This window comes from Malurus melanocephalus, unplaced genomic scaffold (assembly GCF_030028575.1).
Source record: "Malurus melanocephalus ecotype Western Australia unplaced genomic scaffold, MMel_1.1 scaffold_277, whole genome shotgun sequence".
In the NCBI taxonomy this organism is placed as follows: domain Eukaryota; kingdom Metazoa; phylum Chordata; class Aves; order Passeriformes; family Maluridae; genus Malurus; species Malurus melanocephalus.
The window spans coordinates 948263-964098 of record NW_026623509.1 but is presented as its reverse complement, the minus strand read 5'-3'; the positions used below and the strand labels follow the sequence as shown (position 1 = coordinate 964098).

The following is a 15836-nucleotide window of genomic DNA, read 5'->3' as shown; positions in this document are numbered from 1 at the left end:
GTATAGTTAATTTTAATGAACAGGTTACAAAAAAAAAATCTGTAAAGTAAGGCTTTTAAAATTAGATTGGTTTCTCCAATCGGTATAGTTCAAGCTACAGCAATTCACTTATTAAATGTGTGTTTAAATTTCAATTCAGTTATTCTCAATGACTTCAGGGGGACAAGTCATACATTCAGATATAAGCAAATGCTTAACAACTTTGCTTAATCAGGGCCACTGATAGTTAGATTGGAGAATAGGTCTTGATTCAGGCATTAGATGTTGAGGAATTTAAAATTTATCCTTTGATAGATAAATAACCTGAGAAGTTAAAAGACTGAAGTGTGCCAGTGTAAAATCTAGAGCTTGGTGCCTCCTTACTAGAAGCAATTTGTTTTGCTGTTTTGCTTTCAGCTTATGTATTATTTCAGAGCTGATAAAAAAATTGGTAGCAAAGTGTGAAATAAATGGTATTTCTAAATAAATCAATTTCACATTCCTTGGTGCTTTAAATGATTTTAGTAATATTAATATTTAAAATATTTCTGTCTGAAATCTTTTTATGACTACATATAGCAGTAAAGGTCCCCAYTTCATTCAGCTGTTTTTCATGGTAGTATAGTACATAGTAAACCTTGTARAAATGCTATCTTTTAGCACTGAAATGGATGCAAAAGATCTCAAGTGTCCATTTGCATCTAAATGACTCAAGTTTTATTCAGTCAGTATGAACAGTCTATTAATCCTTTTACTGCATTGCATGGGTTAAAATTTGAACAATACAAGGTTTTCAGCTGAATGAAAACTCTTCCTTAATTTCTATGTTACTCTGCAGAAAAGTAATGTTTTTGAACTTACATAAACTGGTTTTATGCTTTCCTAGTTAATGTCTGCAGGTTTTGCCATTGTTATGCAAATTTTAACTGTTTCTTTGCTTTTAGCTAGGAAGAGTTGGTGTAGTTAAAAATATCTGTTCAAGGGCAGACTAAAGATATTAATAAGCATTAAGCATAATATTTATAGGTGCTTTGTCTAAGAAGTAATGAGCATTTAAGCATGCACATATATAGTGTGCTATTATTGTCTTAGCAGGCTACAATGATCTGACAGCCAGATACATTCGTGTAGACACAATCTGATAAAAGCAGTCCAGACCTCTGGATCACAGTGCTGCTACACAAAAACATTTTTTAACAATTCACATTATTGCACTTACCCCCARTTTCCAGTTCTGTCCACCCTTTTCTCCTTGTTTCTTCCCCTGGCTCTGCCTTTGTCTTTTATGTACTTGCAGAATCTCATTTTTCCTTTACAAGTCACCTCCATCTGCTTATGTGTCAGAGTGGCCCTCGTGCCACACATCACATTGAGGAATTCTCAAGATGAAGGGCTATATTCACATCACTACTTCTGTCTCAGCACTGTTTCATGCTTGTCACTGCTCAGCACTCAGCGCCACACTGCCTTGTTTTGTCAATAACCATTTATTTGTTGCTGGAATAGTAGCAACCATTACATCTGACCTCCCTGTTTCATCAATTATGAATAGATTATTGGATGTGAACATCTGCAAAAGCTTGCTGTTGAACTTACCTCCTGGCTGGGATTAGATAAAGTATTAAACTGTTGTTTATTGTCAGGCCAAAACTCTACTGGGAAGCCAGGGAATTCCAAGACTAGCAGACTCCCATCAGCAAGCACCAAAAATTGTTTAGTATTGCCACCGTTTCCCATAAGATCGTAGCCATTTATTATTTACACTTATTACTAGTTGTTATAACATACTTGATAAAAGCTCTTGGCAGGCACAGTGTTTCCAGCTATTGTCACATCTGTCAGGATGGAAAGGATACRTAAACKGTTTTCTCCTCTTATATTGCTGTTAAAGGGTAACAGATGAAGCTTCTTCACTCCAGACTGTTAAGCCATGCTTTCTTTTGAAGAAATATGTCAACAGTGGCTGGCTTGCAAAACATTACACTCCRGTCCTAAATATAGATTGCAACAACCTTTACTAGGGCAATGTTTTTTGCAGTAGAAATTTCAAATTGTACAATAATAGCAAATGAAAYTACTTTGATTTGATGTTTGCATAGTTTTTTATTCTGAAGGGCCTGGATGACTTTTTAATTTTTTTTAAAATATGAATGAATAATAAAACTCTTTATGAAATACAGGAAATAAGAAGATTATTCCTTTAAAGTTGTTGTATAAAGAATTAGAACTAATATGATTATTATTGGCACAGAACTCCAGAATTAAGGACAGTAATGCAGAAACAAAAATTAACATTTATTYAATCATCTGTACATTTAATCTCTTTTAAGCTTTTTGTGCAGCAAAATGAAGCATACAGGGTGAACTCCTGACCTTGTGGAAGCCAACAGAAGTTTGAAATTACTCTGGGGAAAGGAACTTTTTCAATTAGTTACTTGTGTTTACACATCATCCATTCGGAATCAAAGCAAAATGTACATACCCTGAATATTATACCAAGCATACAAATAGAATTTGATTCAGGCAAAGAGTCTTAGGTTTGATTTTGATAAACTGTTAAGGGATGAGTGAAATGTTTGTCTTACCTCGTTCAATCCTTCAAGCAGATGCAGCCATGAGTAACCTTAAGCATGCATTGCTGTGTGTTTGTACAGAATAAGGGTAAATACTGCACTTGATAGCCCACTATATCGGGGGGAGGAGTGTGGRCTGGATTAGTTACCCACAGGGAGARTGGGAGCCAAGARCAYCTCAGTGACWGCCAAGTCCTAGCAAGAACCTCTGGAAAGCCTCAGCAAGGTGTTACACTTTGACACTTCACTCAGAGAGACTTCTGGGTGAACTCTTCTATTTCCCTCCCCTGTCCCTGATCCCCTTGCTCCAAGATGTGTGCTTATGCATGATCCAAATAAAGTCCCTAGAACAGGGAGTTCTGGAACAGACCAGTTTGGCCAATTCCAGACAAATTTTTTGGCTCTGTAGGAAGATTGACAACATTTGTGGGCTTCTAGTTTGGGATTTTTCCTGTTTATTTATCCAAACAGTACAGTACCCATTTTAGTTGTGGGAAAAGAGAGAGAAGTAACAGTTCAGGCAAATCAGGCAAATCATACTCTTTTTGCTGGGCATGGCACCCAGTTTCTGTATCCCTGAACTGTGAGTGTGCAGATGGAATGGTGTGCAGCTTCTAGCCTGTATGCTGCCCATTATGCCTGAACACATTTATCATTTAATAAGGTGTGGCCTGGCATTCAGTTGATAGTGGTGTATAATATTCCTGGAATCAATGAGCTCTGCTCGTTGTGATCAACAAGTTACATGAACAATACAATTCTCTTTTGCTGTCCAACCYCTGCCACACTGTGTTTTGGCAAAAATAAGAATACATCTGGGTTTGTATTGTGAAACTTGCCTTTGACCTTACTCAGGATAGCCACAGGTGTGTAACCACTTAAATTACGATAATAAAGACTGTATTTTTTTGTCATTTTTAAATAGGCTTTTCTGGGGCAGCTACAGGGCAGATTTCACTGAACTGCAAAGTGCCTATGCATACAGTTTTATTGTCTCTTATTTTCACTGGACTGTATCAAAGTAATTATTTAGCAACCATCAGAACTATGTGGGTTTTTCTGAAAGTATTTAATAGGTACTAAGTGATACAAAGCCAGTAGTCTCMCTCGACTGCATTGTCTGTCTACCAACACCTATTGTTGGCTTCAGAAAAGCACTGTCAGATGCTGCTAGCCAAGCTGGGCCTTAGCCTGCCACTGCAGTGCCTGTCAGGAATCATTAGCTAGTGATCTCTTTGACTAATGGTCCAGTTGATTGTCTGATTCATGTTCAAGATCTGTAAATGAGGCAGAAGTATCTTTCCTGCTCACCAGCTGTGAAATGGCTAAACACAGCTAGATTTGTAGAAACAAAATAAATGTATTTCCAATAAAGTTTGGCCACAATATCAAATCTAAAGCTGACAGCAGAACTAGGTTTTTTTGTTTTTTAAAGTTACAGTATTATAAATCAACGTTATCTCATCACGTGCTTGTCAGAGAAATATATTTTACCRAAACAGTGAACTACTGGTAGTAGCATTAATCTTGTTTTGAGTTGGATAGATGTTCTTTATTCAACATAAATTCATAGTTCCCATATTTACTCTTTTGTCCATTATCCCCRGATGTATCAGTGTTCAGCACAGCCTCTGTCCTTATGTCTGAGTCCTGTGTATGCTAATGGGGTGTGCATTCTTGTTTTTTATGTACTATGGAAGAAGTACAGGTGTAACAACAATAAAAAATAAAAKGTGGGGTTTTGAAAGGAGGGGGACTTGGGGGAGGAGCTCCTGTATCTGTTTTATATTCATGGAATAACCCCTGGAGGGTCAGCATGACATAATCYTGACATAACTGAGAAGTAAATCAGGCCTGAGATCTTACTCGTATTTTCCTCAGCAAAAGAGGTAAATAKGAAATTCACCACTAGCTACAGAACTAGTGCAAGAGGTATTCCACAAAGAGGCTCTAGTTTGTGGATTTAAGCAGAGCTTCATACTTTATTTATACWGTAATTGTATACACAAGAGACTTACAAAGATGTGGGAAGAGAGCTGTTTTTTTGTGAATGGACACTCCCACAGAAGTTATCCTGTGGTCTGTTACATGGAAGACAAAGTTGMAGTCCACCTTCAGCTTCTACCCTCCCATATCATGCACAAAAGAAGGATATTCATGTCTCTATTAGACTTTCATTTTACTGTTATTTGGTTTTTTTTAAATTAGTATTTCCACAGACCCACAGAAGTAGAAAGTTTGAGATAGTCTGTGGGCTTGGTCACATTGATACAAAAACTAATCTGTGATCAGAATCAGTGTGGTTTTTATAATTTTCATTTTGTTAAACTTAGGTTACATTTTTTGTATAGAAACAGAAAGAACTGCACRTTATTCTAATCTGTTCAACTTCATATACAATAACCTTTTCCTACTAGTTGCTAGGAGTATCAAACTGTCTTTGAAACAGTATGAAAATTTTATAATAATTTATAATGGAGTCTAACATGAACAGCTTCCTTCTTCAGAACTCAGTACATAGCTAATTCTAAAATAACAAACAAAACAAAATCTAAAGAAAAAAAAAAAAGACCTTTTGCCCCTTCAGTAACTCTAAATCTCTGAAAATTGTCCAAGGTTTGAGAAGGAAATTTAGCTAAATGTGCGTAATACCCAAACTCATTGTTTTTAATATACATTACCTGTATAGATTCTTACATGGTCCCATTCAATAGCTCTTTAGACATTATTATATATTTTTATTAATATTTCCTTAACTGGAAGAAGATTACCAAGATAACATTTACAAATCTAATATTTRCTATAGAATACTGTAGCAGAAGCATCTTACCTTAATAAGATGATTTTACTTTTGTTGTCTGAATTTTTCCCATCCTGTAAAACTGCACATTTGTGTAGGAGTTTCCATTATTTGTTATTGATTGTTCCACCTCTTCCCTGAATGCCATTATYCCCTGCAAAGAATGGGCAATATAGATGTATAGATATATATAGACATATAGATATATATGTAAAATGCCTATTTCTTGCTATGCTTCTGTCTAAAAGCAGGAAAACTTTMCAGGAAACCTATAAATTCCATTAGATCCAAATGATAAGTGTTCCCAATATTTATCCACTTCTCAGAGAGCTGATAGATGACTGGCACATCCCTGCCCATTCAATCTCTCTCTGCCACAAATTTGCCAATCAAAACTCTCTGCCACATGCATGTCATTCCCTATGTGGTATCCACAGGAAGCCGGTTAGATGGACTGCTTGTTCCTATCCCGTAAAAACAAACAGGAAATTTTCATGCCCATTTRTTGTTTTTAGGCTTTTTACAGATTCTGGCAGGTATCACTGTGTTGATTCTACTTGATTTTCCAGCATGCAAACTTTATATTTTAATTTTAAATGAAAATTAAAAGTGTGCTCTAATTGCAGGAGACTTCAGGTGAAATCGTATAATGCTTAATGCATTWAACCAACATTTTAGCCTGCCATATCTTTTCCTCTTTCTCTGTTYTGAAATGTTTCTATCCTGAGTGTTGAAGGTCTGGCATACATCCTAGGAGAGGAGACCCCTCTCCACTTCCTTCACATAAATGGATACTGAGCAGTTGTGGCATCCAGGGGCACTATAGAGCTCCATTCCATCAATCCCATGTGTCCCTTTTTGTGTCCCTGCATATTCCCTGAAGCTGGAGGAGTCATTTGAAATACCGACATAAATAGTACGTTTTCTATGGTAATTTATCAAGATTTCCTCTCTTTCGTGTAGATGAYTTAATTGATGTTATTTCCTCATTACTTAGAATGAAATATCTGGTTTGTAGTAGTAGYAGTAACCTGGGACCAAAGTGAGCACTTTTCATCAATATGAATGAGAGGCTTTATTTATTTACTTACTTCTTTCTTGCAGCTGTTGCAGAGATGCAATGAATCAACTTTTTACTTCAGCTCTGATGTGTATGATTTTTCCTTGGGTTTATCTGTACTTTTTAGGCTTTGTGACATCTTTAATGGAAATGTGCAGTACCCAAAGCCTTAGGTTCCTAAGTAACCTTTCTGTGCTTGGTAGTAATGACTAGAGGCCCTGTGTCCTAGTTTAATAGGCCAGATTAAACTAGGAGTGATTTCAGTCCAACACATAACATTTTTGACACCTCTTTACACTCTAATACAGGCACAATTATTACAACAAATGCTGTAGGTTTCCTGAGCTAAATGCAATACCATGAGCTGTTTYTAGGACATCTGTGTGTGTTTCTGCTGCCATCCTGGATTATTAGAGGGATGTACTGCAGGCACTGACAACATCAAGTATGTRTTCAGTCTAGTGAGAGTTCTGAACTGATGTGACAACTTCCTAACTGAGGTGCCTTTGTACTCCTTTTGTCACAGATAATGCATTGATAACTCAATTGGCAGTGACCTGCAAGGATAGGATGCTACGTTGGAATACAACTGATAAGAAAATACTTGAGGGATGATAAATAGGGCAGTGCACATTAGAAAATGCTTCTTTTTTTGCACACTGAGCTTATGTAGCTAAAAATAAGAGCCATGTCCAGGGATACTGCTGCAGGTAGTAAAACTCAAGAACTAGGAAATCCGCGTGGTGGAAACAGCAGGAGAAATGGTCACACCCACAGCATTAGCACACACAGGTTGTCTTCTTCTGAACCACACACTTTACCAGTAACAGGGGTTACAGTCTTAATAGAAAATGCTCTCAGTGTAAACAGGCATCCTGGGGCATGCAGGATACTGTCATTTGTCCCTGGGCATCTCCCATCCCCCTTCAGAGCTGGTAAATGACATTCACTACTCCTTTCTTGGAAATGTGCAAAAAGGATTTCCATAGAGGGTCTTTGGAGATTTCCTGTTTTCTCATGTGTGTAATAGATTGGGTCAAGCAACAAAGAGGAAGGATGAAAGACTAAGATTTAATTTTATATGCATTCTCCCGTCATCACCATTGAAAAAACAAGGATGAAAAGAGAAATTCTGCAATACAGGTGATGTCAGTGTTAAATCAAATTAAGATCATATGTTTTATGCAGCAGCCGTAAGCCCTCACTAATGGAAGGGTTCGTAATAATGGAGTAGATTCCAAATTAATGCTAACAAATTGCTTGTATTTGAGTAATGAATCAGAAAAATAGCAGAATTATCTACAGTACTTTAAGATAAGATAGCTTAAAATATGGAACTTGTAATTTATTCAGTTTGGGGGCATCTGAATTGTACTAAGATAAGTTGTGATTGATTAAGGAAAGAAAAATAATATTGCTGGTATTTCAGCATATCATTCTGAAACATTATGAATGCAAAGGATACCATCTTAAGTTATTGATTATCAGAAACTCGTAAAAGCACAGGCTCTTGAAATMTTTTAAATTATGGATAAGGAAATTTGTAGTGCAAATCAGGAAGTATCTCTGTTTTTTTCAAATTGCCAAAATACAGTGGTCTAATTGGAAATTACATCTTTTTGATTTGTAATTATTGAGRAGTTTCAAACAACTATAAGTAATAATCAAAACCCGAGTCCTGATATGGCTAATTAGAGAACAGTTGTAGAATTAGGAAAGCTTTAATTTTGTGTTCTCTGTGGACAAAGAGATGGGGAGCTGGGGGGAGGAAGAAAAAAGTGGAACTTCTTAATCATGATATTTACTGTGTTTTATCTTCCTGTTTCACAGATTTTAAACACCTCTGTACAAATCTTCACAACCCTTTGTGATTCYGCTGGCCTGGGCAGAGCATATGCAGCTGTAGCCAAGATCCTGGCAAGGTAGGTTAGCACATCCTTGTCTGACTGTCAGTGCAGATTCACTCAGCTGTGAAAGACTTAAATTGTTAGAGGTCTGTCGCTTCCCATTACTAACTGCTTAAATTTTAAGCAGTGCCCTTCTTGCAGTAAGTGACCCTTTCATAGAAAGTTATTTTGAACTGTTACACATTTTTTTAAGTGTATGGGTGCTAGTTTTTCTTTACCTGTAAACTAGAATATGTCCTTCTTCTTCCACATTTTGMGGGCTTTTCAAGTTGTAGGGGTTCTGGGKTTTTTTTTCTGTTTGGGAGGGGAACTGAACCTTACCTTACTGGAAAATAGAAATGCAGGCCTATTTTCCAGGTTAAGAAAGAAGAACCTAGCAAGTTTCAGTAGATGTCTCAATGTAACATCTGAACTAAATGTTTCTATCTATTGCACTCACTCTTTCTGTGAAGGCCTTTGTATTTTGTGCATGTGTAACCATGTACAAATTCATTGCAAATGCGATGCTTGTGTTCAATATTTGTGTTTCAGCATCCAGCATTAAAATCTTCTTCTGGTGAAATAGTTCTGACACAAATAATTTTGACATAGTCTAATGCAGTGATCATATGAGGTAGGGAAAAAAKATACTAAAGTGAAGTGCAGCCTCTTCTTGGTTCATCCTATATTTAAAGACCTCAGTGCATATGATACATGATAGAGGTTGGCGATTGTTTTTGGAGAGGATCTTGTCATGAGGTTTATTTTAGAGTGCAGAGCAAGTTCTCCTTGAGTCAGATTTCTTGTCTCTTGGCCTTATCAGAGCACAACCACAGCCCACTTCAGCTCTCAATTTATAATTCATGTCTACATGTATTCTGAGCATCCTAAACAAGGACATGGGGTGAGATATTCAAAAAGACACAGAACAGACTAAGAATACCAGGTCCCAGTTTTTAAACTGTCTTAAGCCTAACCAAGAAAGATTTAGTAGCTAAAACAGCAGCTGTTACAGTGAGTGGCGATGCAATGAGGACAAAGTTTTCTGAGCTCTCAGTAGCATTCATGAGCTACTCGTATTCACAAAAAGCAGCAGTCTGGGTAGAGGCTGGATTAAGGTAGTCAAGAGAACTTCCCTGAAAAACTATGTATGTTAATTTCCTCWGTGATTCAGGCATTCTGAAATGAGGGCACAGACATTTATTTACTCAGAAGTTATAGATTTTGAGATCTTTCTGAAGTCAGTTTGCTAAACCCTTCATCTGAAAGATCATGCCAATGCATTTCCTTCCTTAAAAGCAGACCTAAAGAAGGAATGACTACTGATTTTCTTCTGCATCCAATCTGTACTCCAAGCCTTCTAGGAGCATTCTTTAGCTATCCAGGAATGGACAGTCCTATTGCTTTTCAGCTGTTGCAATATGAAAAAGAACGAAAACAGTAGGCGTGGAGCTGTGGGAGCAGATACTAAGAGCCGTGAGACTCCCTAGTTTAGTATTTAAGGCATTCTCCTAGAAGAGGAACATTCTGATTTATTCAAATAAAGGTAGAATTCAATCTCATGTARAGGATCAGGGATTTAATCTATTGCACTGGTGAAGACCCAACCACTAACCCTTTCTCTGGAAAGTGGCTGTTGTAGTACTTTTTGTTAAACTCATCTGCTATTTATGCCATGAGAACATTTAGCAAATTAAACACCTTATATATGCACCTGCTTTGAAGAGCTTTAGGTACGTGATAGGCATTAACTGTTCCACCCTGTAAAATGTCATGATGGTTCTCAGCAACTTGTAGTTGTTTGAGAAACTTACATGTGGAAAAGTCTGGAATGAGGCACCTCTATGAATCATAGAATRATAGAATAATAAAATAGTTTGGGTTCAAAGAGATCTTTACAGGTTATAGAGTCCACCCCCCTTCAGCRAGTAAGGACATCTTCAACTGGATCAGGTTGCTCAAAACCCCACCCTGGCCTTGAATGTTYCCAGGGACAGGGCATCCACCASCTCTCTGGGCAGCTGGTCCAGTGTTTCACCATTCCCACTGTAAAACATTTCTTCCTTACATCTAATCTAAATTGACCATCCTTCAGTTTAGAACCATCGTCCCTTGTCCTGCTGCAGCAAGCCCTGCTCAACAATTTGTCCCCATCTTTATTATAAGCTCACTTTGGAGACTGTAAGGTCTCYCTGGAGACTTCAGGCTGAACAACACCAGCTCTCTCAGCCTGTCTTCATGGGAGARGTGCTCCAGCCCTCTGATCATCTTGGTGGCCTCCCCTRCACCCACTCCARCAGGTCCGTATCCATCCTGTGCATAGGACTCTAGAGCTGGATACAGAAGATATTGGATAAATGCACCAATATTACTACTGGTGACAGAATCCTCATATTCASCTTGGTCTCTTTTCCTTTGCTTGTATTTTTGCCTGACCTAGGCTAAATTTGTGTAAATCATTTTAAATTTGAGGGATAATGTCTTCACAAAGAAAAGATGACTGTTTCCCAAAAATAATGCATTGCAACCATAATGTCTGTGAGAATTTGCACTGATTTCCTTGTGACAGGTTRGAGAAAGTGACTGAGCCCTCCTGAATCGCTCAGAACCTGTTTATGGCTTTGGAATATTTTGTGAAATCTTTGCTGCAGAATTTTCCAGAGACCATGGGAAACTGAAAATCTTTATCATGTGCATTTAGGCATGTCATTTTCCAGGGGAAGAAATCTGACATAATAGCATCATGTTCTTGACTTATTCTGCCAGTGTCCACCATGGTAATGACTTCTTGTGGACGCATGATTTATACATCCAATTCCATCACATGAGCAATCCTATAAAAGGTGCATATTTTCATAAAAGTCTAATAGGGGTAAAAATCTCATAGGGCATTTTAGCATGAAACTGGAAAATGAGTTGCTGTGGATGTGTAATCTCTTCTGCTGAAGTCATCATAACTGTTCTGTGGGATCATGAATGACTATATCTTTAGGAAATTGCATTTTATGCATTTAGGAAGGTGATGTCTAAGGAGATAGAAAGTATATGGCTGTATAAAATAACATGTAGATTTTCGAAGGAACTATAAAATATTAGCCCTTTGAGTAGGAAAGATCTGTTTATCATGTTATCAGGTCTTGTGCAGGATAAAGTGTTTCAGTAATCTTTCTAGCATACTTTAAATATCTCAAGCTGTAGTGCCTTTAAAAGTACTTCCATTGAAAAATTGTTAAACTGTACCAACTGATTGCTACCTGGCATAAGTGAAGTTCTAACWGCAAGAAACATCTTTCTCATATGTATCAAATGGATTCCTGTTTTCCTTGAAGAGGTTATATGCCCTAGCAATTTTCTTATTTTCTATATGTGGAGCATAGGTTTTGATGTGAAAAATAAAAAATGGCCAAAAATACATCMAAACATTTCTATTAATTCATGAAATTAAGAAAACCTTTTTACATTTTCTCCTGTCACTGATTCCATTTGCTTTATTACTTTCAGCCTCTAGCCCACAAACTTGGTGGCACAATCAACAAACCCCTTAGTGGCTGTTTCATCTCTGCTCTATTTGATTTCTCCACTCYGAGTAAATGATTAAGTTTTCATGCATTGGTTCAACCAAAATCTATGTTCACTCAACCACATCCTTTATTGATTACTTCTACTGCAAACAGTAGGCCAAGTGTGATATACATAATTGGACAGTTGTCAGGGGATGTGGGTGTTAACAGTCCTGTTTTCCCAATTGGAAACTGGAATCACCTTGATACACAAATATTCTGCACTGTTTCATTCTCATTCCTTGGACCAAGGAGTCCTTTTCCTCAGAATATATGTTTTTAACTCTCAAAGGTCTGGTTGAATGGATTTAATGATTATACCATATAATATGCTCTTCAAGTTGCACCTGTGCACTGCATATAGAAAACTAGAAAAACTGGAATTAATATTTGTCTAACACTTTAACCTTGTCCTTTAACTTATATAAATCATATGCTGTATTTCTGTAGGGAAACATTTGATTTTCTTTTTTTAGGAAAAAAAATAGGTTAAAAAAATGTTTCTAATTCTAAGATTTAGAAGTCTTTTGACATTTGGCAAATGTTTACAGTCCRTTATGTTTCATATTCTCATGGTATTAAGATACTTAAATTAGGAAAGTTTAGTAAATCCAAGTCAGCTTATTGACCACTAAGCTTTATAATAGCATATACTTGAACATTTCAAGAATGTTAGTTTGCAGTGATTAACATTCTTTTGTAGCAATCTTGCTCATCTCAGTCACATGCAGACAATCACTGCAATATCATGAATTTGCAGCTTTGCTGTGTTTCCTGTTTTGTGGCAGGCTATTGTAATTATTCCAATGGCATAAAATGGGGAAGTGCAGAGTTCTGCCAGATTTTGAAAGCACATATCCCTAACATAGTCTATAATAAAAACTGTAATATAAATAAATACCAGGCAGTCATTTGCTGCAGGAATATACTTTGAAGGTGGTTTAGGATGGTGAGAAAATAGATCACAATTCTTTATCACTTACACAAATYCCTRTTTCTGTGAATTTCTTAATTAAGACTGGAATTTCTGTCTTGCTTGGTGCCTTGACATTTAGCATGCTACACTCCTRCATTAGTGACTCAAGTTCATGGCTWATATTGAGGTCAGCTGGAGTGACACTCCATCCTTAAAGGGAAAAGGGGCACAGTACCTTATTCACAGGCAAACTCAGATGTCTGTCTTATATCTTGCRCTCACGGTGCTGAGATCTTATATTGTTGCTATGACTGGCTTTATTAAAAAAAAAAAAAAAAGGAAATCTGCAAATGTTATTGGGAAAGTACATTAGCCAATTTTCAAGTTAGATGTAGCTGTGACCTCAGGTTGCTCTGAGCTCCCTGGGATTTGGGGGTGGCACCTGCAATCCACAGTTTATAGGTTTGCCTGTGTGACCCTGGCAACCTTTGATCCAGCCAGCCAAAGGGCAGTTTTGTGTTCCAGGGACAGGCTGTCACCCCCAGAACTGAGATACAGCACTTTTACAGAGCTACTACTGCACCACCAGATTCTAGAGAGTGAAATGGCAGGTATGAATGACAGAAAGCCATACTGAAAAAGCAGCTTTTTTACCTCCTTCCCTTATTTTGTCATGATGTGAGGTCCAGCTGAATTGAAAATATTATCAGCAGCACAGTAAAAAAAAAAAAAAGGAAAATCCAAAGCCCCTATTAAATCATCCAACTGTGTTTTCATTCTTGGCCCTAAAATATGCACAGTATTTTGAAGAAACATTTTGTTATGTTTTGCTGAAAGGATCTAGTTTTGSCCTCAGATATTCTGTGTGGAGTAGTTTTATTTGGCTCAGCACAGGTAGTGCTAGAGGCCATTTGCAATAAAATCCAGTCATGGATGAGTCATCACAAAGTRAAGTTACTTCAGAATAAGGGGCAGATCTTCAGCATTTGAAGAAACCATCTGAGTAAAAATTTAATTTTGTCCCTGTCCTTGCTTCAGTCAGGGAAAATCAAATGAAGCTGTGAAGTACTTGGGAGAGTTTATGAAGGATGCTGAGAGCGCTCATCTACGCCAAAGTCTGGTGGATGCAAATCTCTTGCTTGGAAAAGTTCACAATGAAAGAGTGAGTACTGTTCGTAGTAGTGATGTCAAATAACTTGGTTTACTTCATGGTGAAATCTGCTTTTAGATGCTGCTTCACAGGAGATGACACAAAATAATTTGATCCAGGTGTGGCATCTTGCAAGCGTTACCAAAGGAGAAGTCACTGTGTGAMTACATAAAATGTGCCTTAATTTTCTGTGAGAGGTGAAAATCTCACATCGTATTTAGCAYATGGAGTTTTGTTCTAAAATACATGAAAAAACTCCCAATTCAGATCAGGACAAACTTTCTGTTTTGTGAAAAATCTGCATCCAAATCACCTTTGGGGCCATATATGCCCATAAAGGATCTTCAGGTAATGCAAATGAAATTTTATTGCTCTGTACATGAATGTACACCGCATTGCATACTAATGAGCTGTTTATAATCGTAGCTTYTTTTCTGCTCTACATTCTCTCAGCCAAATTTATGAAATGGGTTTTAGCAGCAAGTAGTTTGTCAYGGGTCTGTTAGTGGTGGAAGGACTTTCTCTTCTGTCTCCTCTTGCACTGCAGTAACACCTGGGTTTTGAAATCAAAAGGATTAAAGACATTGCTGCAGAAATCAAAGATTCATGATGAGGCCTTTAACACCTGTTTTAGAGCTGAAATGCTAGACAAAATTATTTGGATACAATAAGTAATGAAAAGAATTTRTTCTGCATGCTGGATAATGTGGAACTTAGGAAACATTTTCACTATGAATAAAATAAAAATAGAAATACCCTTTCAAAATTATCCTTTCTATCTTCTGTTGTCTATTTTTTGGTCATGAATTCTATATGTAATGTATTGAACAGAGTACTTTCCCCTTTGCACTTGGACTGCTTTCCCCTTTGCACTTGCACTACTCCTAATGCCTCCTTTTTTTTCTGAATCCCTCTTACAGAGAACTTCCACTACTAAAATTGCTGTGCTGTTTTTATTTCATAAGCAGTAGAACTGTGTTGAATTATTCTTCTCCAAATCTGCAAATAAATTGTGTTTAAGTACTTCTGTATTACATTTCTTCTGCCACCACACTAATAATCAATTCAATAGACCTGGCATTCCAAGAATTAATCTCTGTTTGATTATTCTTKAAATTCTCCTTTTCAGTTCAGAATTTTCTGCCTTGAGCTGGGGCAGCAGTGTAGAAGGGCACAAGTGCAGTAGCTTAAYCTTGTTAATTTATATAAATTATTTAGTTTAAACATAAATAAAAAATTCTTGATGTTCGCAGTTCCCTATTTTCTATACCATTGTTTTTCTGCAAAGTCATCAATGTTTACCAAAACAGTGTAAATTAACATTTCCTCTTTTGGATCACTGCCTGCTGGTGTCAGCTGTCATCACCAGTATTCTGTAAGTTAAGTCATTATTAGSGTCTTTTTATTCAACTCTGTACACCCCCCACTGATAAAATTTGCAGTAGTACTGTCCATCAAATTAAAGATATCTCTATTTATACCCAGATCTGTCCCTGAGGACCTTTAGTAAACCAGGGATATAATTCTTCCTGTTCTTCCAAACACAAGTCACTGACCAAATTCACTTTGCTCTGTCCATACCGTTGCTGTACCTTTACAGTTCTCTCATCTCACTGTTCCCTCACCATCACTTTCTTTAATGCCATATGTTCARTTTGCTTTCTGGTCATGATGGTTTTAACCAGATGGTTTTGGTCTCCTAAAATGCCTGTTTTTGCATTATGCAGGAGTTAGGTCTCATTTCTCCAGTTTGTTAGGCAGGCTGCTTACTTAATATATATGCTTTGAAGTTAGCATAATACACTCTATCTTTTCTCATTTCACTTTTTGCCAGTTTCTTAGTCTGATCTKCTGCATTCTTCTCACTAATTGCATCACTTAACCTGCTATACTTCTCATGAGTATGGTAGGT

At 37.0% G+C, this 15836-nt stretch overlaps 1 protein-coding gene across 1 annotated transcript in view; it reads left to right on the top strand.

The window, feature by feature from the left end:
- The window catches only part of TTC29 (tetratricopeptide repeat domain 29), a gene marked incomplete at its 5' end in the record, with an annotated part of 95941 nt that overhangs the window by 34175 nt on the left and 45930 nt on the right, over positions 1-15836 (top strand). Inside the window, 2 exons of the mRNA XM_057376292.1 lie at positions 8243-8334; positions 13813-13936. Coding sequence (XP_057232275.1) covers positions 8243-8334; positions 13813-13936 — 216 coding nt within the window. The remainder of the gene's footprint in view (positions 1-8242; positions 8335-13812; positions 13937-15836) is intronic.